This window comes from Gastrolobium bilobum, unplaced genomic scaffold (genome assembly GCF_033153095.1).
Source record: "Gastrolobium bilobum isolate Gb01-03AN ecotype WA unplaced genomic scaffold, APGP_CSIRO_Gbil_v1 utg12317, whole genome shotgun sequence".
Classification (NCBI taxonomy): domain Eukaryota; kingdom Viridiplantae; phylum Streptophyta; class Magnoliopsida; order Fabales; family Fabaceae; genus Gastrolobium; species Gastrolobium bilobum.
In genome coordinates, this window is record NW_026895991.1 from 13,594 (window position 1) to 38,272 (window position 24,679).

Below are 24,679 nucleotides of genomic sequence, written 5' to 3' on the forward strand. Positions count from 1 at the left end.
TCCAACACGTAATTAATTCAATGGAATTTTAATGCGTGGTAGTAGAAAGATTATTATACTAGTAATAATAAACAGATTTATGAAAGAGAGTTTTTTACATTAAAAAAATCAAATTTTTTTCTTTTGATTTAAAATTTTACAGATTATACTAGTAATAATAAACAGATTTATGAAAGAGAGTTTTTTACATTAAAAAAATCAAATTTTTTTTCTTTTGATTTAAAATTTTACATATTGTATGAGATAAAATTATCTCATATATATATATATATATATATATATATATATATATGAAAAGCCCATGTGAGGTCATGTGAAAAAGAAAAAAAAAAAAAAGCAGCTAAGCTGCATACTATGTAGAAAATAATTTTATTATTAAAACAAAGAAAAATATTTTCTTATGTTACATAATAATTGAATTCTTATGTTAACCCTTCGATTTGCATGCAAAGTTTTTTTTTTTTTTTTTTTAATAAATATGGGGTCCACCACTAATTGAGTCACAACATAAAAATTCAATTCTCATGCAACACCCAAAAACATAAAAACCTTTAGGTTCGAATATAAAACGTTGAGTGGGAGAATACAACTTTTATTGCTAACAACACGGGCCGAAGAGTTTAGATTGTGAACTCAAGTCCACACCCAAAGGTCTTGCTCTGGTCCAAAACTAAAGTCCTTTAGCGCCCAATCAAATAACTATATTTTGTTTTTTAGAAAAAAGAATGGTATTACAAGGCGCGTTATGTTTCGATCATTTATTGCTAAATGTTTTTTTTTTGTTAAAAATACGTATATAAAAACTTGAAATAAATAAATCATTTTTAAAAATAAAAATTTAATATTTTTTAAAAAATTTAAAAATAATAACTTTAAAAAAATTATACACAATTTTTTATTTTTTATTTTAAATCTCTTTTCACCATTTCCTCCATTAACGAGTCACATGTTGAACAGATCCCCCGAAGAGGGAAACAAATGATTTGACAACCACCCAATCCATCGTTCAACAAATAGTCTTCCATGTGTGTTGCTTTTATTAGAGGAATATTGATTTGTCCCTTGAACATTCCGATAGTAAATTATTGGCCATTTTATGCTATTTGATTTTTTCAGTCAAAATTGGGCATTTTATTTTTAAGGCCCGTAGTGATGTTTAGATAAAATGATATTATACTACTCTAGCTTCTTCTGAATAAGAAAAAGAAAACATTAACTTCAATTGCATATAACTGTACTTTTTATTTGAATTTGAAAGAAACAAGATAAGTACTTTATTTTGTTAAAACTTTGGCAATGTATGCATCTTATTTTCAAATCAGTGCCATGTTAAAATTTGCTTTGATCGTATATATGATTTGTTATCTTTGCGTTCTATGTGGATTATTTTCATGTCACCGCACACACACAAAAGAAAGCAATTTTCCTAAAAATATTCTTTTTTTCATATGGTATTTTTAGGTCAAGGAGATAATTTTATCTCACATGATAACAGAAACAATTAATCATTTTAATTTTCTTTTATAAATGTAAGTATAAAAATGTTATAAAGATTCAAGTATAGAAATAAATTTTCATGGGCGAATATTCAAATAAAAGAACTTTGCTCTTCCGTCGGCAAGTTATGTCTTTTCACGGTCATGCTCATGCATTCTTAATTACTAACTTGTTGAGGAGCTAAATATTTATGATAACAATCCTTTCATTTTGTTTTTTTATTCTCTAGTTAAAAAACTAAAAACATGTTTACCAAGAAAAAAACTAAAAACTAAAAACATCATTTCATATATACAAATCGATGATAGCAACAAAAGTTTGGAATTCCATCATCACGCTTTCAAGTTTCTGATTCGTTTAACTTACACAAATGACAAAAAAACTTTTTAACAGGAAGTAACAATCACCCAGCATTCACCCAAACATATCCAAAAGTACAGGAAATAAATAATGGGAATAATTATAATTATGATATCTTTTTTCTGGTTAACGAATCAAAATCAAATTAATGATTACAAAAGTAAGAGCTATTAATTTAATTTTGATTTAACGATCATAAAAATAATTGTAAAAAATTCTAAAAAAAAGAAAGGTAGTGAATATAATCTTCTTGATAAATAAATAAAGAAATTAAGATCACATAAAAAGACAAACAAACCTTTGTGTTTGAGCTTTTTTACATTCCTGACTATCCAAACATGAAATAGCACTGAGATATTGGCACGGCTCAATCAAACCCAAGACCCACATACTCACAATATATCTTTTTTCTTTCTTTCTTTTCTTTTCTTTGTTTTGCATCTTTGCCTGATACAAACCTTGTGGTTTGTCTGAGTGAACCAGGCCAATATCACAATAACTACTTCATATACTTGTGTGTATTCAAACGGTATGAGGCTGCTATATGCAGAGTGAGAAGAGAAGCCATGAAGGCACAAGGCAAGGAGAGAGAGAGAGAGAGGAGAGGAGAGTGTGTGTTCCTTTGAAGGTTGTGTGTGAGTGTGGGAATGTCTCTCGTGTGGGATTTAACATTTGATAAGAGGGTCTCTGAATATAGCATTTAAAACTCCGGCTACCAAAGCATAATGTTGGGACATAGCATTTAAATCTATAGTTCTACCTTCACCCTACTTTTGTTTTTCCCTTTTTTTTTCACTCATAATGCCATGCCCTTTTCGGTCTCAAATTTTAATGTAGCATTTTTTTTAACTCAAATTGATCCTAGAAAGTCAAAACTAGCCCTATTGTTGGTTTGTATATTACTTGCTGCATCAAGGGTATAGCTGTAGTTGTAAGAGCTGATATGTGCAAGAGAGGTAAAGAGGTTGGCCATAATGGCGATACTAGTTGTGTTAGAGAAACCAGAAAGACCACACCACATTAAATGAGGGAATCTTGCTCTGGAATAAACAGGCTGCAACATTAATAGGCAAGGTACCCATGAAACTGTGTCTTAGAACTGTCAAAACCATTTGGTTCCCCCTTTATAATTTTTCTGGGGGGAAAAGTAATTCCATGGCTTAAAGGCTTTTTTGATGTTTGCTCAATATGGCAAATCAGTATCTCTGTTACAATTGGAACTCTTTGTTTTATATGCTTCAGTGTAGTTTGTGGTTTTGTTGATATGGTATTTATGGGAACAACTAATAATAGCCCATAATATCTACAGCCTTTTTACTGATGCAATGTTGCTGCAGATGCAGATACTTTGAATTGTGTTTCTAAAAAGTAAAAACAGTTTTTGATTTACAGAATAAAAAAACAAAAAAACTTATTTAACACGACTTATTTTGTAAAAATAATTTTAATAATTTTAACTATTTTTTAATTTTTTGAATTAAATTTAGAGAACATACCTAAATTATTTTTGTTTTGTGTTTTGATTTTTAATTTTTAAAATAAAAAAATACAAAAAACACTTATTTAATTAATTACTTTACAAAACAGTTTTAAGAAGAAAAAAAATATAAAACACAATCAAACAGACCATTTATTCATTAACATCTCGTTTTCCTTTGAAATTTATGATGAGAAGAGGTGGACTATGCTTTGACACGAGGGCATATATCGGTGTATAAGTTTTGATGGTATGATGAAGGAGCATTTACATATGAAGTGGGCTTTTTTTTTAAGTTCATTCAGTCATATGAAAGTTGTAACCGATTAGTTTTGATAAATGTATATAAATCCAGTTTATCAAAATATATATATATATAAATCCTCGTTGAGGTTGATGATCTTCTCGACACAATAAAAAAGCACACCTCCCTCTAGTCTAAATTTTTAAGACTTGTTTTGGGTTAATCTGGTTAGGCCCAGCAAAATATAACTCGCATTGGCCCATGCCTTTATGCCCGGAATAATATGAGCCCGGATTAAGGGGCTATCATCTATGAACTCGAATGATCGGATTATAAGACAAGAGCCCGGATCCTTTCTCATTCTGCATTGTTAAATCCATGCCCTAGCAACTGTCATGATAGTTACCCATTACCACGATAACTGCTCTACGGTCATTAACAATAACCGCTAGATAAGATCCTTATAAATACAAGAATAATACCATTAGAGGAAGATTAGATTCATTCACTCATATCAAACTGATACACTTAAGTCCGAACCTACATTTGGTGTTCATATTCAAAAGATTTAGTGCCATACGAGCTTGTTCATACAACTGACATCATAAAAAAACTCAAATAACAAACACCTAATCTCTCACACTCAATGTTGTTAAGACGTAGAGTCTACGTAGAAACGGTAGGGGTGAGTAAAAATGTAAAATCGCAAAACGTAAGAGTTTACTACTTACAAAACAATATATCTAACATATAGAAAACCAAAACATCTCACTCTACTGTGTGTGTCCTTGGACCCAGACTCATTTACTCAAAAAATTAGTTAAATCCTCTTAATTAATCGTGCACGGGCTACGTCTTGGATCCACTGTAAAAGCCCAGAATATTAATTTTTTTTTTAAATTTAATTAATAATTTGTCATTTTTTAAAGTACGTAAGTATACATATTTTTTTCTATTTTAAATTTTAATTGACTGTTTTATAAAATTAAATTAATTTTTTTATAAAATGAAAAATGTGTGTAGAAAAGAAAAAGAAAAAAGATCACGTGTATAAAATAAATTAATTTTTTGCTGGTTGTTGCTGATTGTAGTAACTAACTGTGTATTCTGCTCTTCCCTTTTGCATCCACTTTTTTTTTTTTTTTTTGAAAAAAACTTAGTCAACTTGGTAAACTCGTCGAGTCAACCGAGTTTACCTAGTTGACATGGCGTTTCAACTGTTTCGATCCAGAATCCGTTTCAACTACCGTTTCAACACGTTTTGATACGAAGGAGGAGGAGGGAGCTCACACGCGTGGAACCAGATTGAGAGGGTGTCCTAGTTGGGTTAAGGATTACACTCAGTAGAAGGATATCACTGATGTAGTTGAGTTGTATAGGTGACACGTATATGTAGTTGAGTTGTATAGGTGACACATATATGTAATAATGTTGTAATAAAGGATACGTGGTGGCAAGCACGTGGGAATGTATAAATAGATACAAACGTGTAATTGAATGGTCATTGAATGAAATAAACAGTTGATTACGTGTTACTACTCAGATACACTACGTGTGTTGTATCATTGGTGCTTTCATTCTAGTGGATTCAAAACATGAAGATTCAAGATCTAGTAGACGAATTTCAGCAATATCGGGAGCAGAACAATCAAAATAACCTGCGTATCGAACAATTGTTGATAGCGATGGAGGCACGGGTGCAAGAATTGCATAGTAGCTTTAAAGATGTTCTTACCAACATACCCAAGGGTCCAATGGAGACAAACCCTCAAGGGGTTCCTCACCAACCGGCGCGCAATGTTCCTCATCAAATTGGGAACGCAGATGATCCTAGGAACGTGCTGAAGTTTGTGAAACCAGAAATTCCCAAATTTGATGGGAAAGAACCGAATCCTTGGATCTTCAAGACAGAGTTATTCTTCAAGATTCAACAGGTACCAGAACAGATGAAAGTGGAGCTTGAAGGTTTGAGAATGGAAGGAGTTGCTGCAGATTGGTTTCAATGGATTTTCAGTGGAGGAACGATTCGTTCTTGGGAAGATTTCACTCGATCAGTTCGTGAGCATTTTGGACCATCAAATTACAAAGATATTCGAGGGGTACTTGCCAAACTGATGTAAACTGGATCATTAGCGAATTATATGGCTGAATTTTAGAGATTGATGAATTAGGTATCAAATGTTAGTGGCGATCTGTTAAAGACATTTTTCGTGGCTGGATTACAACCTGAGTTGCAAGGAACAATTCAACTCCGTTGGCCATCTTCATTGCATCAAGCCATGCAATTGGCAATTGCTTACGATAGTCACCATGGGGAATTACGATCTTCTTTCACTAATCATCCAAAGAAATTTTTCCAGAAACAGTATTCGGTAGGAACAACAGAGAAAGGTAATTCTAATACACCACTTGCCTTAACTGCTTCACAATCATCTCTACCAGTAAAGAAAATGTCAAATGAAGAATTACAAAAGAAAGAGACTTAGGACTTTGTTACACATGCGACGAGAAATGGACATCCAAGTATCGTTGTAAATCTAAGATGCTTCTGATGATAGTAGATGACGAGAATTCAGATGAAGAACAAGAAAAAGAAATTGTATAGGGTCAGGATGATGCTCATGGCTCTCGGGTAGATGCTGCCTTGCATTCGTTATCTGGAAAGGTGGATAGTCGTTCCCTTATTCTGCTTGCTGATGTAAAAGGAAAAGAAGTTCAAGTGCTAGTAGATTCGGGTGGTTCGCATAGTTTCATTAGAAGACAGCTAGTTGAAGAACTCCAATTACCTATTATGCGTGCCAACAAGATGAGAGTATTCTTGGGCAATGGTGAATTTTTGCTCTGTGAAAAGAAATGTATGCAAGTTCAATTATGGATTCCAGGTCATTGTGTAACTACTAACTTATATGTGGTTGATTTAGTTGACTTGTATGTAGTATTGGGCATGCAATGGTTAGTTACATTGGATAGAGTTACTCACAATTATGGGGAAGCAACGACAAAATTTACATGGGGTAATGAGTTAATCACTTTGAAGGGTGTGAGACCACGAAGAAAGATGCAGAATGTAAAGTTAGAAGAGGCCAATTGCAACTCACTATCTATGACAAATGAGACAAACATTGCTCCGGAGGTAAATTCTGATCTCTGCCTTTTAAGAAGGAAATTACCTGAGGTGTTGTGGACTGCATTGGTTGCTTATCAACAAGTTTTTGATATTCCCAAACTGCTACCTCCCTTTAGAGAGATGTCTCATGCTATTAATTTGGTGGAAAACTCCAAACCTGTTAAAGTAAAACCATATAGGTGCCCGTACAACCAGAAAGAAGAAATAGAGAAACAAATCTCAAGCCTATTAGCCAATGGCGGGATTCAACAAAGCCATAGTGCTTTTTCCTCTCTAGTCTTGTTGGTCAGGAAGCAAGATAAAATATGGAGAATGTGTATTGACTATCGTGCCTTGAATGCGGTAACTGTCAAAGATGCCTTCCCAATTCCTATAATAGATGAGTTATTTGGTGCAAGGATATTCAGTAAGCTCGATTTACGCTTGGGCTATCATCAAATAAGGATGAAGATGGAAGACATACACAAAACAACATTTAGAAATCACGAGGGCCACTATGAGTTCAAGGTGATGCCATTTGGCCTAACCAACGCACCTGCAACTTTTCAAGCTGCCATGAATAGGATTTTTCGTCTATATTTGCGCAGGTTTGTTGTAGTTTTTTTTATGATGTCTTGATTTATAGTCCATCATTAACAGAACATGTCAACCACTTGGAAATTGCCTTGAAATGCTTACTGCAGAATTCATTCTTTGTGAAATTGAGCAAATGTGAATTTGGTGTGGAAGAAATATCATATGTGGGGCATGTCGTGACAACAAATGGAGTAAAGGCAGATCCTAAGAAGATCTCAGCAATGATTGATTGTCCTGTACCTAAATCAATTAAACAACTGAGAGCCTTTTTGGGGTTAATTGGGTATTATCGAAGATTTGTTAGAGGATATGCATCGATAGCTTGTCCAATCACTGAATTTTTGAAGCATGAGAAGCTGAATTGGAGTCCTGAAGCAATGCAAGCTTTCACAGCATTGAAGGAGGCGGTATCATCAACTCCTGTATTACAGTTACCTGATTTTGCTTCTTCATTTGTGGTTGAGTTAGATGCATCAAATTTGGGGGATGGAGCAGTATTGTTGCTGAATGGAAAACCTGTCTCATTCTTTAGTAAGAAATTTGGCCAAAGAATGGCAGCATCTTCTGCTTATGTCCGCGAGTTATATGTAGTGACAGAGGCTATTAAAAGATGGCATCATTATTTGCTTGGTTCTCATTTCATTCTTAGAACAGATCACCAAAGTTTAAGGGAGCTACTAACGTAGGCAATACAAACTCCAGAGCAGCAGAAATATGTTTACAAGTTAATGGGCTATAACTTCACAATTGAGTACAAGTCAAGCATCTCAAATGTGGTGGCAGATGCCCTTTCAAGACAATTCTCAGAAGAGGATAATGCCACTATTAATGCACTACGTTCTGAACCAACTTTAGATATTTGGCAGAAATTCAGGCAGAAAACAAAGTTAATGAGGAGTTATTAGCATTACACAAAGCTTTAGATCTGGGTACTAATCAAGACAAGGCATTATGCAACAAAGATGGAATGATTTTTCATGTTAATAAGTGCATGCTCGGGTCCAATTCTGCACTAAAAGAGACTTTGTTGATGGAAGCTCACTGCTCACAATTAGGAGGGCATGCAGGTGTGCAGCGTACATTTCTACATCTTTCCACTTCATTCACATGGAAAAATATGCGAAAGGATGTTAAGCAATTTATCAAAGAATGTGTGGTTTGTCAACAAATTAAAAGTTCAACACAATTACCTTTTGGTTTGTTACAACCATTAAGAATACCCGATGCAATTTTTGATGATCTAACTTTAGCTTTCATCACTGCTCTGCCACGTTCCAATGGTTATACCACCATTTTGGTTGTTGTTGATAGATTATCAAAATATGGCCATTTCGGAGCTTTACCATCTTCTTACACAACTGCCACTGTTGCTCATCTTTTTTGTAACATGGTAGTGAAATTACGTGGATTTCCAAAATATCTAGTGTCAGACAGAGATCCAATATTCATAAGTAAATTTTGGCGTCAGTTATTTACCTTGAGTGGTACTATATTGCAAGCTACATCAGCTTATCACCCTCAATCAAATGGCCAAAGTGAGGTGACAAATCGGTATATTAAGAAATATCTTAGGGCTTTTTGCTCAGAGCAAAATCATAAGTGGTCTAATTTGTTGTGTTGGGCTAAGCTACATTACAACACCTCGGTGCATTCTTCAATTAAAATGTCCCCATTTCAAGCCTTATATGGGAAGGCACCTACATTAGTACCTCAGTACCAGAAATGAGATGTCAAAGTTGAGGCAGTTGACATGATGTTGCAGCAACGTCATCAAGTGCTTAGTCAATTAAAAATTCAGTTGGAGAAAGCACAACTGCGCATGAAAACTAATGCAGATAGGAAGAGACATGAGAGAACATTTCAAGTTGGGGACAAGGTTTTGCTAAGGTCGCAGCCTTACAGACAGTTGTCTGTAGCTAGGAGAGCTAATCATAAACTAGCCAAAAGGTATTTTGGACCCTTTCTAGTTGAAAAGGTAATCAGTCCTGTGGCTTACAGATTAACTCTACCTAAAGGGAGTATGATTCATCCAACCTTCCATGTATCCTTGTTGAAACCGTTTTATGGTAAGGCTGATGTGAACTATGAGCCTTTACCTATTTCGAGTATGGACAACAAACCTATTCAGCAACCGATAGCAGTGTTAGCCACAAGACAGACAAAGTTTAGAGGAAGGTTAACAACAGAGTATCTAGTTCAATGGTCTTCCACTGTCCTTGAAGATGCTTCTTGGGTGGAGAGGATGGAGCTGCACCAAGTTTATCCTGACTTAAACCTTGAGGACAAGGTTACTGTTGCAGGGGAGATTGTTGATACGAAGGAGGAGGAGGGAGCTCACAAGCGTGGAACCAGATTGAGAGGGTGTCCTAGTTGGGTTAAGGATTACACTCAGTAGAAGGATATTACTGATGTAGTTGAGTTGTATAGGTGACACATATATGTAGTTGAGTTGTATAGATGACACATATATGTAATAGTGCTGTAATAAAGGATACGTGGTGGCAAGCATCTGGGAATGTATAAATAGATACAAACGTGTAATTGAATGGTCATTGAATGAAACAAATAGTTGATTACGTGTTACTACTCAGATACACTACGTGTGTTGTATCACGTTTTTTGTCATAAAACGTAGAAACCATACGTTTCTACGTTTCGACACTACATTTTTATAACACTGCCTACACTCAATAGAATTGAAGGTGTTTGACCCTGTTAAGCGTTAATAAATTAAGCCACCACTTTTCTAGTAAATTAAATTAGTTCTGTTCTTCTATCCTTCTTATTCCTGCTAGCCACAAAAAAAAAAAAAAAAAAGTGAATACAACATTGCAGCCCCTTACTCTAGCTGACGTTTTGAAATGGACGCTAAAACCAGTTCTTGGTTTATCAATGTACTTAATTTAAACTACAAGCCACTAATAATTGGATACAAACATTGGCTTTGCTTTAAGTACGTAATGTGGACAACTACGTGACTTTGTCCATTGGATTCTTAGGGTGTGTTTGGAAGAAGATTTTATTAAGGATAGATAGGGAAATAGAAGTGGTATTTTTGGATGTCTATGTTTGGTATCATGTTTTAAAATTTTTTGCAAGGGAACTCATTTGCCTAGTATTTGCTTTTTGTGTGTAAAAAACACTGTTGAATAATACCACTTACAAGGTGGTATTTGCTGATAGATGGAGAAATCTAAAAAGGATTGCAAGCAAGGAGACCAAAAGGACCCTGATGTTTGGGAAAACTACAACAAACTAAAACTATATTTTCCCATTTTATTTTAGTCAAGGATTGTTGTGGTAATTTAACCATATTTTCCCATTTATATTTTACCTTCAATCTAACATAGACTTATAAAATTCTATCCAATTTTCCCGATAAAATTTTAGCTAACCAAATAATTTTTTTTTAATTTTCCTACCAAACTTCATTTCTCACCATATCCCTAGTAGTTACATCTTCCTGATAAAAATTTTTTCCTCCTCTACCAAACGTCCCCTTAATTATTTGTTTAATATTTCTTGAAAACTCGTTAAAATTTGAGCATGAAATCGATTAGAACTAAGTCCCTTGCGTCACGATTGAATTGCCTATGGCTCCTGTCTCAATCGCAAATTACAAAATATGGACTTGACACAAGGTGAAATTCTGTGAGGTGGGTAAGGGTATCTCAAGTTTAGCCTCTTCATTATAGAATTTTCAATTGAATCTTATTGCGTCAGCTGCTATTGACATCAAGGAATGTCCGAGTCACCGCAACAAGAAACCACAACTTGGGTGATTATTCCAAAGACCACTTACCTTTATAATCCAAACACCACCCCACAAGCCAGAAAAATTTCCCAAAACTAGAGAGTGATATATTTTCATTTCATCTATGAATTTTAGTTCTCTAGAGAATGCTTTCTCTTTACCAAAGTCACTTTTGCCAAATGAAGCATCACCCGAGTGGAACAACAAGGCAGATAATGCATGGCAACTAACTGCAGCAACATTAGTGGGCCTTCAAAGTGTTCCCGGGCTTGTTGTACTTTATGGTAGCATGGTTAAAAGAAAATGGGCCGTGAATTCTGCTTTCATGGCCCTCTATGCTTTTGCTGCTGTACTTGTTTGTTGGGTCATGTGGGCCCATAGAATGGCATTTGGGACCAAGCTTATGCCATTTGTGGGAAAGCCCAATCATGCTTTGGCTGATGGGTTTTTACTTGCTAAGTCAATACATGGTTCTTTTCCAATGGCTGACTTTGTACTATATCAATTTGCTTTTGCTGCAATTACTGTCGTGTTGCTTGCTGGGTCTTTGCTTGGGAGAATGAATTTCCATGCATGGATGCTGTTTGTGCCTATGTGGCTTACACTTTCTTACACCATTGGTGCCTTCAGTATATGGGGCAATGGCTTCCTTCAACCAAAAATAATTGATTATGCTGGTGGCTTTGTCATTCATCTATCTTCTGGCGTCGCAGGTTTCACGGCTGCTTATTGGGTAATTGAAATTGCAAACCTGATTTTTTAGCAAGTCTTGAATCATGTCCAAACAATATGTCAGTTATAAAATGTTTCATAATTATCATGTTTAAGTGTTCAATTTTTATTTTTATTTTTTAAAAAAAAGTTACTTTGACACAAATAAATTACGTGACATATACATGTGCATAATCTGGAGTAAATCTTTGGTGCAATGGATGTAGGTACATTCTTACCAAAAAGACTTAATTATTAAAAAATTTCACAAGACTTAATTATTTATTAATTAAATGAGGCGGTGAGAATCATGCTCTGATACCATGTAAAAAACTAATTCAATTCAAAAGATTAAACTCATGGGTAAGTTATATTAATGATTTTATATTTGTTTAACAATGATAAATGTAAGAGTAGTGTAGATGTGTTACTTTTTTTTTCATATTTAGTAAAAGATGTACCGAGTGATTGATATATCCGTATTACTGAAAATATTTCCATTAACCATTTATAAAAGGATTTACAATTGGAGCCTACTATTATTTTTACTTATTTATTTGGGAGGGGCATTCTATGGGTGTGACCTTAATTTTATGAGTTTCACAAACAGAAAGTAGATCTTTCTCTTTACTTATGCCCTCTTTAGTGACGTTAGAATTTGATCATAAAACCTTATATTTATTGCAAAAATAGAACTATCTTGAGTTGTCAACCTTTATATGTAAACTCAATAAGTGATGTAAGAATCATTGTAAGTCGTGACATGATAGTATAGCTTGTTTAACATTATGTCATGCAATGGGACTTGTAGATGTTTGAGTTCCATCTTGGAACATGAAAAAACCGTTGCATGTCTTACCATTGTTTGCAACTGTACAATTTCGTTCGATGCTGTAAATGTAGTTTGATATTTAAGCCAATATGTTTGACAATTTTAGAATAAATTTGATTTTGTCAAAATCATAATTTTGTTATTCAACAGCAAAAGTAATATCACTTTTGCTTTAACGGTAAAAAAAAAAAATCAGTTTGATGTATATTAACAAAAAAATTCTTATAGTTTAATATTATATTATAACTTTAACATTATTTACATTCCGTTAGTAATAATATTATATCAAAAAGTATTTTTTTTATCAATAAACTTAATTAATATTTTCATCGAAATTATTTTTTAGTTAAAAATTTCTAAATATAAATAAGTACTTATAGACCAACTTCTAACAAAATTAAGTCTAAAAAATTTGAATTCTTAGTAAAATCAAGTTTTCAAAACACAATTAATTTTAGAACACCTTACATATATATGTCAAGAGAAATTCTTAAACCATTATCCGTGTAATATTTGTTGAACATCATATAAGAGTACTTGTCATACGTCTAATTAATGTGGATGAATGGCAGGTTGGTCCAAGAATTTCGCATGACAGGCAAAACTTCCCACCAAATAATATAATTCACATGCTTGGAGGTGCAGGGTTTCTATGGATGGGTTGGACAGGTTTTAATGGTGGGGCTCCATTTCAAGTGGGAGAGACTGCATCCTTGGCAATCTTCAACACTCATCTATGCACTGCCACAAGCCTACTTGTTTGGCTTTCCCTTGACATGATTGTATATCACAAGAGCTCAGTCATAGGTGCTGTCCAGGGAATGATCACTGGCCTTGTTTGCATCACACCAGGTGCAGGTAAAGCTCACACAGCACCACACATCAAACAGTTTAAACCTTCCTGTGTGTGCACACAATGTTTTCACTATTCAGTTTATAAACTCAGAGATATGTTTACTAGACTTGGCATTTTGTTAGAACTAATATGCTTATGAGAAAGCAAGTTTATGATATAGTATCATAACATCTATAAGTCTATAATTAAGTGGTTTAGAGTTCAAATCACCAAACACGTGAATCAACTGGTAATGGATTGTTCTAGCTTAATCAGTGATCTCGAGTTTGAGTTCCTGAAGATTTAGCTGGGTTAAAATTTGATAGCGAGAGCTTTGCCGCCCATGTAGTCCAAACCGACTCGAATCAAACTAGTCAAATAATCGATAAACTTATGAATAATATTAAAAAAAAAAAGAGTTCAATCTTTGCATCTTATTTTTTTTAAAATAAAACATTTGAATTTCAATATAAATTTGTATCACACATGGGTTTCAATCCCAAAAATGGCTCTTAGGTGAATTCATACGTTAGAAATATCATATAAAATTATGGATCTTTATTTTGTCATGTTACATGAAGGAAATTCCTATCATGCAATACTAAAAGAAAAAAAAAATTAATAATAAAAAAATGAGACGAGACACTTTATTCAATGATTTTGTTTTGTCATATCTTAACGGAGATTGTTTTTATTATGTTACATAACATAAAATCATCTTCCTACACACACAAATTTTATATGGGACCCACTTTAAATTTTTCTCTTTTTCCTATTCTCTCTCCTCTCTCTCTTCCTTTTGTGAGAGTAGGAAGTTTGCTTTTATGTTATGTTACATAACAAAAACAATTCCCTATCTTAACATGATCAAATTATTTTTTCTACAACATAACTCTTATTTATCCCTAAAATTATTTATATGCCGCACTTAAGCTTGTGAGAAAATTAGTTTATAATATGGTTAGAAGAGTTTGATCCATTTTGCACATCCCAAAATGACACTTGTATAAGGATGTGTTAAAATTATAATATAAAAAATTTCATGTGCTTTCGCCGGACAATTTGTGGTAGAAATTCATACACTTTCACCCAACTGCTTTTAACATTTTAGCATAGTTGGTTCACGACATTCTTAACCTTTTTACTTGTGCACATGAAAAGGGTTGGTGGATTCATGGGCAGCAGTATTGATGGGAGCTTCGTCTGGTTCTATTCCATGGTACACCATGATGGTGTTGCATAGGAGATCAACGTTTTTTCAAAGCGTGGATGATACATTAGGAGTTTTTCACACTCATGCTGTGGCTGGTATTCTTGGGGGTCTCCTTTCTGGTGTGTTTGCCAAACCCAAACTTTTGAGGATGATGTATGGCCCTGGAATGCCTTATGGTCCTGGTTTATTCTATAGCTTTTTTGAAGACAAATTGGGTCAAGGGTTCAAGCAAATATGGTACCAGTTACTAGGAGCAGCTTTTGTTACTGTTTGGAATGCCATTGTTACTAGCATCATCTGTATTCTTATAAGCCGCATTGTTGATCTTAGGATGCAGGAAGAGGATCTTGAAGTTGGTGATGATGCTGTTCATGGGGAAGAAGCTTATGCATTGTGGGGAGATGGAGAGAGAATGCGATTCCCTATTCGTCTTCACATAAGTCCTACAATTCCTTCCATATGCCGGCGAAGGACTTCGATTCCTGTCACTATAAATGAAATGGAAGAATAGTGGTTGCCAAACCTGAACTTCCCCTGCATCGAGATGTGTAATGTTATGTTAATTAAATGGGATTGGAGATATGTCTACAAATATGATTTTCTTGTTTGCGAAAATTCTGCTAAATGCAATTTGTATTTTTATTACTAGTCATCCATATTTGCGAAGGATTAAAGGAACAATGTAAAAATATATAACATGCTTGTTTGTTGGATCAAATATGGGTTTAATATCGTTATGTTTGCACATTGCTCCCAACCTTTAGGTTCAACTTTTTGTTAATGTCTCAAATCGATCAACTCTAAAACTCCACACCTTCCTCAAAGGAAACTTGTGAGACAATACTAAGAAAGTGGTACAATATATGCAAATGAACGTGAATTATTTATGCTAATAAATCATGGGAAAAAAGTTTCTAATGTTACTTTAGACAACTTTGTCTAATGTTTACCAAAACGACGTCGTTTTGGGGTTGAAAAATAAAAAAATTAGAATGATAAAGACTATTATAACCCTAAAATAAATTAAAATTACAAACACACCATGATTTCTGCCCAAAACGACGTCGTTTCGATGAACATTTGATAAAGTTATCTAAAGTAACTTTAGAAAAAACAAACCCATAAATCATTCATATAAATCACATATGACATATCTCTAGGATATACATACATACCTTTCAAGATATAAGGGATCTTCTCTCATGAGGATCTTGTAGAATATATCTTCCAAACTATTCTTGAAGTACAAGAGGTTGAGTGTGGATGTACTAGCGTCTTGTCTTTAGTATGATGGCTAAACATGAGATATAAAAGATATTAGAAAATCGTAATTCTCTTTTAACCTCTATTCATACTAACTAAACCCTTTTAGGCATTCTTATGAGCCCAACTTAAGGGCCTATGTTCTAGAAAGCCCAATAAGGGCAAACAGCAAAGTGAGAAATAAGGAAAAAATCTTTAGAAGATATCAATCCTATCACTTCCTCAGCGGCGGATCAAGCATTGGAACCCCAAAATTCACAAAAAATCCAAAATTTCACTACCCACAGATAAACTCTATAAATAAGAAGGAAAGCCTATAGGTACGCACACTTACTCTCTCTATTAGTTGTCATTGTACACATACCTCACACTCTGGCAATGCCATTATTATAGTGCACAACGATGTGATGACCTTAAGATATCTCTTTCACAGATATCTAAGAGAACATATAGATTATATAGAAACACATCAGTCTCTGACTTGACACCTCGATCCCCAAGATCGAACATTGGCGCTGTTTATGGGAAGGTAAACTTCTACCCCCAATCCATCATGGTGAACAGAAGGAACACTGCTAACAGCCGTTGCTGCCACCCCATCACCACTATCGGACAGAATAGCTACTCAATGGACCTAGACCTCAGCCCTAGCACGAATCTGAGGCCGAAGATAATGTTGTCCACACCAGTGACACCTTGTCGGACTTGGCTTCCACCCCTGAACAGACCAACCCAAACCTGCCCAATCGCACCTAGCGCCAGATGTCGACAATCGCATAGCCTAGACTTCCCTCCTTGCCATCCTGGGTCGAATGGACGAGATGGAAAACAGATATCTAGTCTAGAGCAGGATGGATGCCCAGAGGATAAGCGAATTAGAAAACTGACTTCTCAAGCGCGTCGAGCTGGAAAAAGGGAGAGATAAAGGTCGAGGCAACAGGTAGATGCAGAGGTAAAGAGGCCGAGATCATGAGAACGATAGAAATGAAGATGGCGGCTGTAAGGACCCGCACTGTTAAATTAGGAATTTAATTAATTAATTACAAGCTTAAGTGAATAATTCCATAATTGACCTTAAGAATAATTAATATAAGGGCTTAAGAACACTGAAAGTCGCTTTTCTGACGAAAAGTGAAGATACCGGTTCTGCTCACGGTATAAATGCGTACCGATGAAGTATCCCAAAAATTATGAAAAGTATGTATATATCACTAGAATAATATCTAGGACTAGTATAACAAGTTTGGAGTCGAAATAATGAGAACTGGCGTCAAAACTGATACCGGCTACGTAAAAGCGCGTACCGGCAAAGTGCTGCAAAAAATAAAATAAAAATATGACAAATCTTAGAAAAATGGCTAGGTTCAGAATCCAAAGTTTGGGATTAAAATGATAAGCGTAGCTATTAGTGTTAATACGATGTGATTAAACTTAATGAGGGTATATATAGCAATTTGGCACATAACCCTAGGCCATAATCTGATGCTACGTGAGTCTTTGGAGCTATTGATCAACCTCTTCCCCTTCTTGCCTTCCTCTCTTTGGAAAACCACCAAGTTGTCACCTTTCTCTTGATTCTTCCCTCTTAATCTTTGTAAACACTTAGTAGAGTGATTTGTGAGGATGAAGGTCAGCCTTTGCTGAGTTGTGGGCGCTGTTTGTGGAGGTTTGGGGTGCTGCCTCTGAGTTGAGTGGTGTGGGAGCCATTGTCTTGGTTGTAGAAGCTCCAAAGAGTGACCTTTGAAGGGAAAGAACCATTCTTGGTGTGCCATTTTCGTGCACTTTTGAAGTCAGAATATTTGGACTGACTTGTGAGCTCCAAGAGCATTTGTGGTTCTGTTTTGAAGCCTTTGGGTAAGCACCATCACTTGTGATCATGATTTTTCTTATTAAAAGAGGAGTAATGGCATGTAGAATGAGCTGAATAGATAACCAACATAAACACTGACCTAATGGAGTGTAAAAATGCATGCTTTAACGTGTATGAGTGTTAAAAGAGGAACCTTGGGAGTGATATCTCGCGAAATGCAGAAACTGCATTTTGTCGCAAAATATCCGGATATGGGGTTGGAGATATCCCGATATGGATATCCGGATATGGATATCCGGATATGATATCCGGATATCCCGACAAATATCTGAATATTCTGGGAATTTCAAGACAGTTACTGTTCTGTTCATACAGAACTGAATATAGGATTTATGGACCCTAGATTGGTTAAATTGAACCTCTGTAATAATTGAACTAAGTCAGAATCAATTGGATTAAGGGATTATGGCTTTGAGAGAGGCCTAATGGCATAAAACGATAAAGAGAACGTTGTCATTGTGTCATGAACTCGTAGATTATAAATATTGATATGATTGCTGGTCTAAACAGATTGTGATTGTGATGTTTGTGGATCTTGAGCTAGTGTGGACTTTGGCTTGGATTGATTGCTTAAGAGGTAAGCTTTCGTGTCCTCAGTTTTGCCATTGTTGGTTCCACCATACTTCATGGGGGATGGTTTATATGCATGATGTTTTTCATGTATTGATATTTGAAATGCTATTGAGCTGTTAAGTGAAAATGTCTTATGATATGTATATGTTGTTCCACCTAAACGGTAAGCCTGAGTATGTGGCGTTATACAAGATGGTGATTCTGTGGGTGGGTGCAAGTAGCGTCTTGCACTGATTGTAGGTTATAGACGTATGTAATTCCAGCATATTCTCTGGCTAGTAGTATTTTGACACACATGACATGATTATATGCTGCATTGCACTGATTTTGGAACTTATACTTTTTTACTGCTTTTAGAACTTATATTGCACATGTAAGTGAGCTTGGGGTGGAGAGATCCTTGAGAAACCCTTGTCTTACTGAGATTTCTTTTTAGAGATCTCACCCCACGTTTGGGGCATGTAACACCCCGTGTATACTCGGTTTGTTATCATGTCATCGTATTAAGCTACACTTAATTAAAAATGCGGAATAACTTTTTCTTTTCAATTATGACGTCATTAATATTAACCAAGTTGATTACTTAATCATTTTCCAAGTGTGGTCCCATCATGTTTTTTGAAAAAAATAAAATAAAAATAAAATTAACATGGCACAAAAAAATTACTATTGCAAAAGAAGAAGTGTTTTACCCTACTTTTAAGTCACAAAACCAACTTATTCCTCTCTCTTGGTTTCTTTTCTGAGTATAACCTCAGTTTTAGATTACTAAATATTGTATCCACTATCAAGTAAATATATATACACCTATAATATGTGAAACCATGTACATACCTTTTTTTTTAACTCATAAAATAGTGAACCAAATCGCACTCTTTCGTGTTTTTTTTTTAAAAAAAAAAATTTATCACATTAGATAAAGCCAAATCACAATTTGGAAAAGCTAGAATAAAGCTAGGATCAAAAGGACAAGGACAATATTAGAATAAGTATTTTATTTTTCTATTTCCTTTATAGGTATTCAGTTTTACACCTCATCTACTTTTCTGTTGTAGGACACATGTATAGGGAGGTATTCTGTTTTGACACCTCAACTATTTTTGCTGTTATAGAAACGTGTAAACAGCTCACCAATTCGGGTGTGGTTGAGATGCATATATACACACCATGTAAAGAATGAACTGAGATTATCAATGAGAATTATTACTTTCTTCTTTCTCTGTTTTCTAATATGGTATCAGAAATTTTTCCTTCCTAGTCTTTGAAATGGCCCGCGGCAATAATAACGTCGCTTCCAACTCAGCTTCATCTGGGTCCTCTTCTGCAGGTTCAGATGATTCTGGTAGTCCTTATTTCCTATCCAGTGGTGATCACCCTGGGCTGATTTTGGTTGCTCATCCGCTTGTTGGCTCCAATTTTCATTCCTGGAGCAGGGCCATGATTTTAGCTTTGATGGCAAAGAACAAGTTAGGTTTCGTTGATGGCTCTCTTCCTTGTCCTTCGAACACTGATTTCTTGTTTTCGCCCTGGACTCGATGCAACTCCATGGTTATTTCATGGATTCTTAATTTCGTTTCAAAGGACATTGCTGATAGTCTTATGTATTTTGCTTTGGCTTCTGAAGTTTGGGTTGACCTCCGCACCTGTTTCCTTCAGGCAAACGACCCTCGTATCTTTCAACTTAAACAGCAGATTTCTTCATTACATCAAGGTGCTCTCGATGTTAATGCTTATTATACTCGTCTCAAGGTCCTTTGGGATGAGCTCCAAGATTATGTTCCTCACATTCCCTGTTCTTGTGGTGGAATTCGTCTTCTCAACAATGTTCAACAACAGGATCGAGCCATGCAATTCTTGATGGGTCTCAATGACTCGTTCTCTTCGATCCGGGCCCAGATTCTCCTTATGGATCCTCTACCATCTCTTTCAAGGGTGTTTTCTCTTGTTCTCCAGGAAGAACGACAACGCCAGATTTTGACGTCTCTCACTTCATCTCTTGCTGCTCCTCTGTTATCTGCTGCATCAGTTACTACCTCGATGTCCCACAATCATGCCTCACCACCGCTTACTTCTTCCCCGTCAGTTGCTGCCACCGGTGGCCAGTTACAGCGTAGATCCAAGCCCATTTGCACACATTGCAACATCCTGGGTCACACCAAAGACAAGTGTTTCTGTCTTCATGGCTTCCCACCGGGCTATCCCACTCGATCCAAATACCAAAGGCCCACTACCATTTGTAATCCTCCGGCCCACTCCAATATGGCCCTTTCTACATCACCTCATCCAAGCCCAGCTTTAGATAATATCTCCCTGGCTCACCTTCAACATTTCCTTTCTCTGATTTCGCCAAGTTCAACCTCTTCACCACCGTCTGTCGCGCCATCTCCACCGTCGCAGACGGCTGACTCACCCTTCGTTGCCAGCTTCAGTTGTAAGCTTCTTTCTTCTCTCTCCGCTTCTTGTTGGGTCCTAGATACAGGTGCTACCCATCATGTCTCTTGCAATCCTGTGTCTTCTTTTTCATCTCCTTCATCCTCGGACTCAGTGGTTTCTCTTCCTAATGGCTCCACTGTTTTTGTGGCTGCAAAGGGTTCTCTTCCTCTTTCTTCTTCTCTCACTCTTCATGATGTCTTATTTGTTCCATCCTTTTCTTTTAATTTGCTCTCTATTGGCGCCCTTACTCGTGACTATGGTCTTGTTGCTCATTTCTTTTCATCTCATTGTTTTCTTCAGGACATTATCACGGGACAGACGATTGGGATTGCTAACCGCGTTTTTGGTTTATACATCATTGATTCTCTTGCTTTATTACCCCCTACACATGTTCCCCCACCCCGTTGTTTTTCTGTTTTTTCTGATTTTTCACTTTGGCATTCACGCATGGGACATCTATCATCTCCTGTTTTACATAAAATGAAATCTGATCTTGTTTTTTCTTCTACAGGCTCTTGCTCTTTTAATTGTGATATTTGACCCTTAGCTAAACAGAAAATACTTCGTTTCATTTTAAATCCGCAACGTTGTGCTCATGCTTTTGATCTCATTCACTGTGATGTTTGGGGACCTTTTAACCCCATTTCAATTTCTGGTTATAAGTATTTTTTAACGATTGATGATGATGCAACCAGATTTACCTGGGTTTATTTTTTGAATGCAAATCTGATTTTGCTTCTATTTTTCCAAATTTTTATAATCTTAAACTAACACAATTTCAAACTCCCATCAAGTCTATTCGCTGTGATAATGCTCTTGAATTTAATCTTCCTTCTTTTTTTCTTTCTAAGAGAATACAAGTTTTCCATTCTTGTGTTGAACGACCTGAGCAGAATTTCGTTGTTGAGCGCAAGCATCAACACATCTTAAATGTTGCTCGCGCTCTTCACTTCCAATCTCATGTTCCTTTACCCTATTGGCAGGATTGTGTTGAGACTGCTATCTATTAGATCAATCGGACTCCCTCTCCTGTTTTATCTGACAAGACCCCATTTGCACTTCTCTGTCAACGTCCTCCCTTTTATTCTCATCTTCGAGCTTTTGGATGTCTTTGCTACGCTTCCACCTTGTCTCGCACTCGTCACAAATTTTCTCCTCGTGCTCTGCCTACTGTCTTTCTTGGCTATCCACCAGGTGTCAAAGGTTATAAACCTCTTGACCTCACTTCCAATCGTATTTTTATTTCCAGGGATGTTGTTTTCTTTGAACAGGTTTTTCCCTTTGTTTCTTCTGTCCAGCCTCTGTCTCATTTTCCTGTTTCTCCTATTTTTTCTCCTCTTCCATTGCTTACTACTGAAGCTTCTCCACCTTCTGACCGTCCCAAACGTTTCACTCGCCCTCCTCCACACCTCCAAGATTATGTCTGTCATTCTACCACTGCCCATCCTATTTCAAATTTTATAGGTTACACTCGCCTTTCACCCTCTCACTTGGCTTTTGTTAATATACTTTCCCACCATTTTGAACCTACTACCTATGCTGAAGCTTCTCAGTTGCCAGAATGGTGTGATGCTATGAAGTCTGAGATCCTTGCTCTTGAACAAAATCATACCTGGGATGTTGTTTCTCTTCCTTCTAACAAGGTTGCTATTGGATGTAAATGGGTTTACAAGGTAAAATATCACTCGGATGGCTCCCTGGAAAGATATAAAGCTAGGCTGGTTGCTCAAGGTTTCACTCAACAAGAAGGACTTGATTATATGGAGACCTTTTCTCCTGTTGCTAAAATTTCTACTGCTCGTGTGTTGATTTCCCTTGCTGCTAGTCATGATTGGTGCTTGCATCAACTAGATGTCAATAACGCCTTTCTCCATGGCGATTTGATTGAGGAGGTGTACATGCGTTTACCTCCTGGGTATATTTTTCAGGGGGAGTCCCTTCCTAATAATGTTGTCTGTCGTTTGAAGAAGTCTCTGTATGGGCTTAAGCAAGCATCTCGCCAGTGGTTTGCCAAGTTCAACTCTGCCTTGCTTTCTTTGAAATTTATTCAATCTACTGCTGATAATACCTTGTTCACTCGCACCACTAATGATTCTTTTATTGCTATACTTGTTTATGTTGATGATGTGATTTTGGCATCAAATAATTCTGAGGCTGTCCAACACCTTATTTCTTTTCTGAATACACAGTTCAAGCTAAAGGATCTTGGCCCCTTGAAATATTTTCTTGGAATTGAGGTTGCCCGCTCTTCTAAAGGGATTTTTCTTTCTCAGCGCAAATATGCCTTAGACATATTGCAAGATTCAGGTTTATTGGGCTGCAAACCGCAGTCTACACCTACGGAATCCAATTTAAAGCTTTCTATTCATCTTGGGGATCTCCTACCTGACCCTTCTGTTTATCGCAGGCTTATTGGTAGGCTCATTTATTTAACTATTACTCGCCATGACTTGTGTTTTGCTGTGAACCATTTGAGTCAGTTTGTTTCTTCTCCAAGAGTGCCTCATCTTCATGCTGCTCAACGCTTGCTGGCTTATTTAAAGCAGACCCCTGGCCAGGGAATTTTTTATTCCTCCTCTTCTTCTTTGGCTTTGCATATCTTTGCTAATTCTGACTGGGCAAGCTGCCCTGATTCTAGGAGATCTGTATCAGGTATCTGTGCTTTTCTTGGTGACTCACTAATTTCATGGAAGTCTAAAAAGCAGGTTACTGTGTCCCGTTCATCTGCTGAGGCCGAATATAGGTCCATGGCAAATGCCACTTGTGAGATTTTATGGTTACTCAACTTACTGCATGATTTTCCTATTGCTCTTCCAACTCCAGCTCATTTATATTGCGACAATCAAGTTTCTCTTCACATTGCCGCCAATCCCGTTTTTCATGAGCGCACAAAACACATCGAGATTGATTGTCATCTTGTTCGTGATCAAGTTACAAAAGGCATTGTTTGCACTTTTCCGGTTTCCTCTCAACATCAACTTGCTGATATCATGACTAAGGCTCTTCCTAGTTCTCTTTTTTCTTCTCTTCTTTCCAAGATGGGAGTGCTTAACATACACTCTCCATCTTAAGGGGGAGTATTAGAATAAGTATTTTATTTTTCTGTTTCCTTTATTATAGGTATTCAGTTTTACACCTCATCTACTTTTCTGTTGTAGGACACATGTATAGGGAGGTATTCTGTTTTGACACCTCAGCTATTTTTGCTGTTATAGAAACGTGTAAACAACTCACCAATTCGGGTGTGGTTGAGATGCATATATACACACCATGTAAAGAATGAACTGAGATTATCAATGAGAATTATTACTTTCTTCTTTCTCTGTTTTCTAATAGATAGTGTAAGCAAGCTTTTTTTTTTTTTTTTAATAAATCACATGTATTCTCTACCGGATGCAATTTTATTCGAGACAGAATCATCCATATCATGGTGGGGTTAGCTCTTCCCTTTGATAGTGTAAGCGAGTTTTGACTGGATAGAGAAGTTAAATGCAGAGAACTTTTCAGAAGGTGTTTGTTTGACTCTTTGATATGTGGCTTTTTTTGGGTTAAAATCTGAGGCTTATTTCATTTATAAGCTACAGTAGCTTGGACCCTTGAAGGACACTAAAATTGTTTTAATTGTTGAACTTATAAGAAGTGGAGTAACAGAAGAACGAGGCCGAAGCCCAAAACCCAAATCAACAAAATAACTAAATAAACCTATCTACTAGAGTGCCTGATACTTCCCTGTTTATTTGATTTTGGTCTTTGCAAAGAAATATGTAGTCCCGTGATCAGAATAATATGAGAGAAGGGAGAATGATAGCAAAATCTACAGTGAGGAAATCTACTATGTAGTGAGGATGCAGTATCACAGACAGTAATATCACAACTAAGAAGATGTTGTATTCAAAATGTTGATCTGTTTTGTT

The 24,679-nt window shown here is 36.0% G+C and overlaps 2 protein-coding genes across 2 annotated transcripts; both read left to right on the forward strand.

Moving 5' to 3' along the window:
• The first annotated feature begins 9,031 nt into the window (after positions 1-9,031).
• Positions 9,032-9,676, forward strand: LOC133297168 (uncharacterized). Its single transcript, XM_061496260.1, has one exon. The coding sequence runs from the start codon at positions 9,032-9,034 to the stop codon at positions 9,674-9,676; it is 645 nt and encodes a 214-aa protein (XP_061352244.1).
• A 1,483-nt stretch (positions 9,677-11,159) lies between these two features.
• LOC133297175 (ammonium transporter 2 member 3-like) lies at positions 11,160-15,137 on the forward strand. Its single transcript, XM_061496268.1, has 3 exons — positions 11,160-11,768; positions 13,151-13,436; positions 14,575-15,137. The coding sequence occupies exons 1-3, from the start codon at positions 11,160-11,162 to the stop codon at positions 15,135-15,137; spliced, it is 1,458 nt and encodes a 485-aa protein (XP_061352252.1).
• Positions 15,138-24,679: the final 9,542 nt, after the last annotated feature.

Coding starts and splice junctions, on each gene's coding strand:
- LOC133297168 (XM_061496260.1), top strand. CDS start 9,032: ATGATGTTGCAGCAACGTCATCAAGTGCTTAGTCAATTAAAAATTCAG.
- LOC133297175 (XM_061496268.1), top strand. CDS start 11,160: ATGAATTTTAGTTCTCTAGAGAATGCTTTCTCTTTACCAAAGTCACTT. Junction 11,769..13,150: donor GTTTCACGGCTGCTTATTGG/GTAATTGAAATT, acceptor GATGAATGGCAG/GTTGGTCCAAGAATTTCGCA. Junction 13,437..14,574: donor TTGCATCACACCAGGTGCAG/GTAAAGCTCACA, acceptor GCACATGAAAAG/GGTTGGTGGATTCATGGGCA.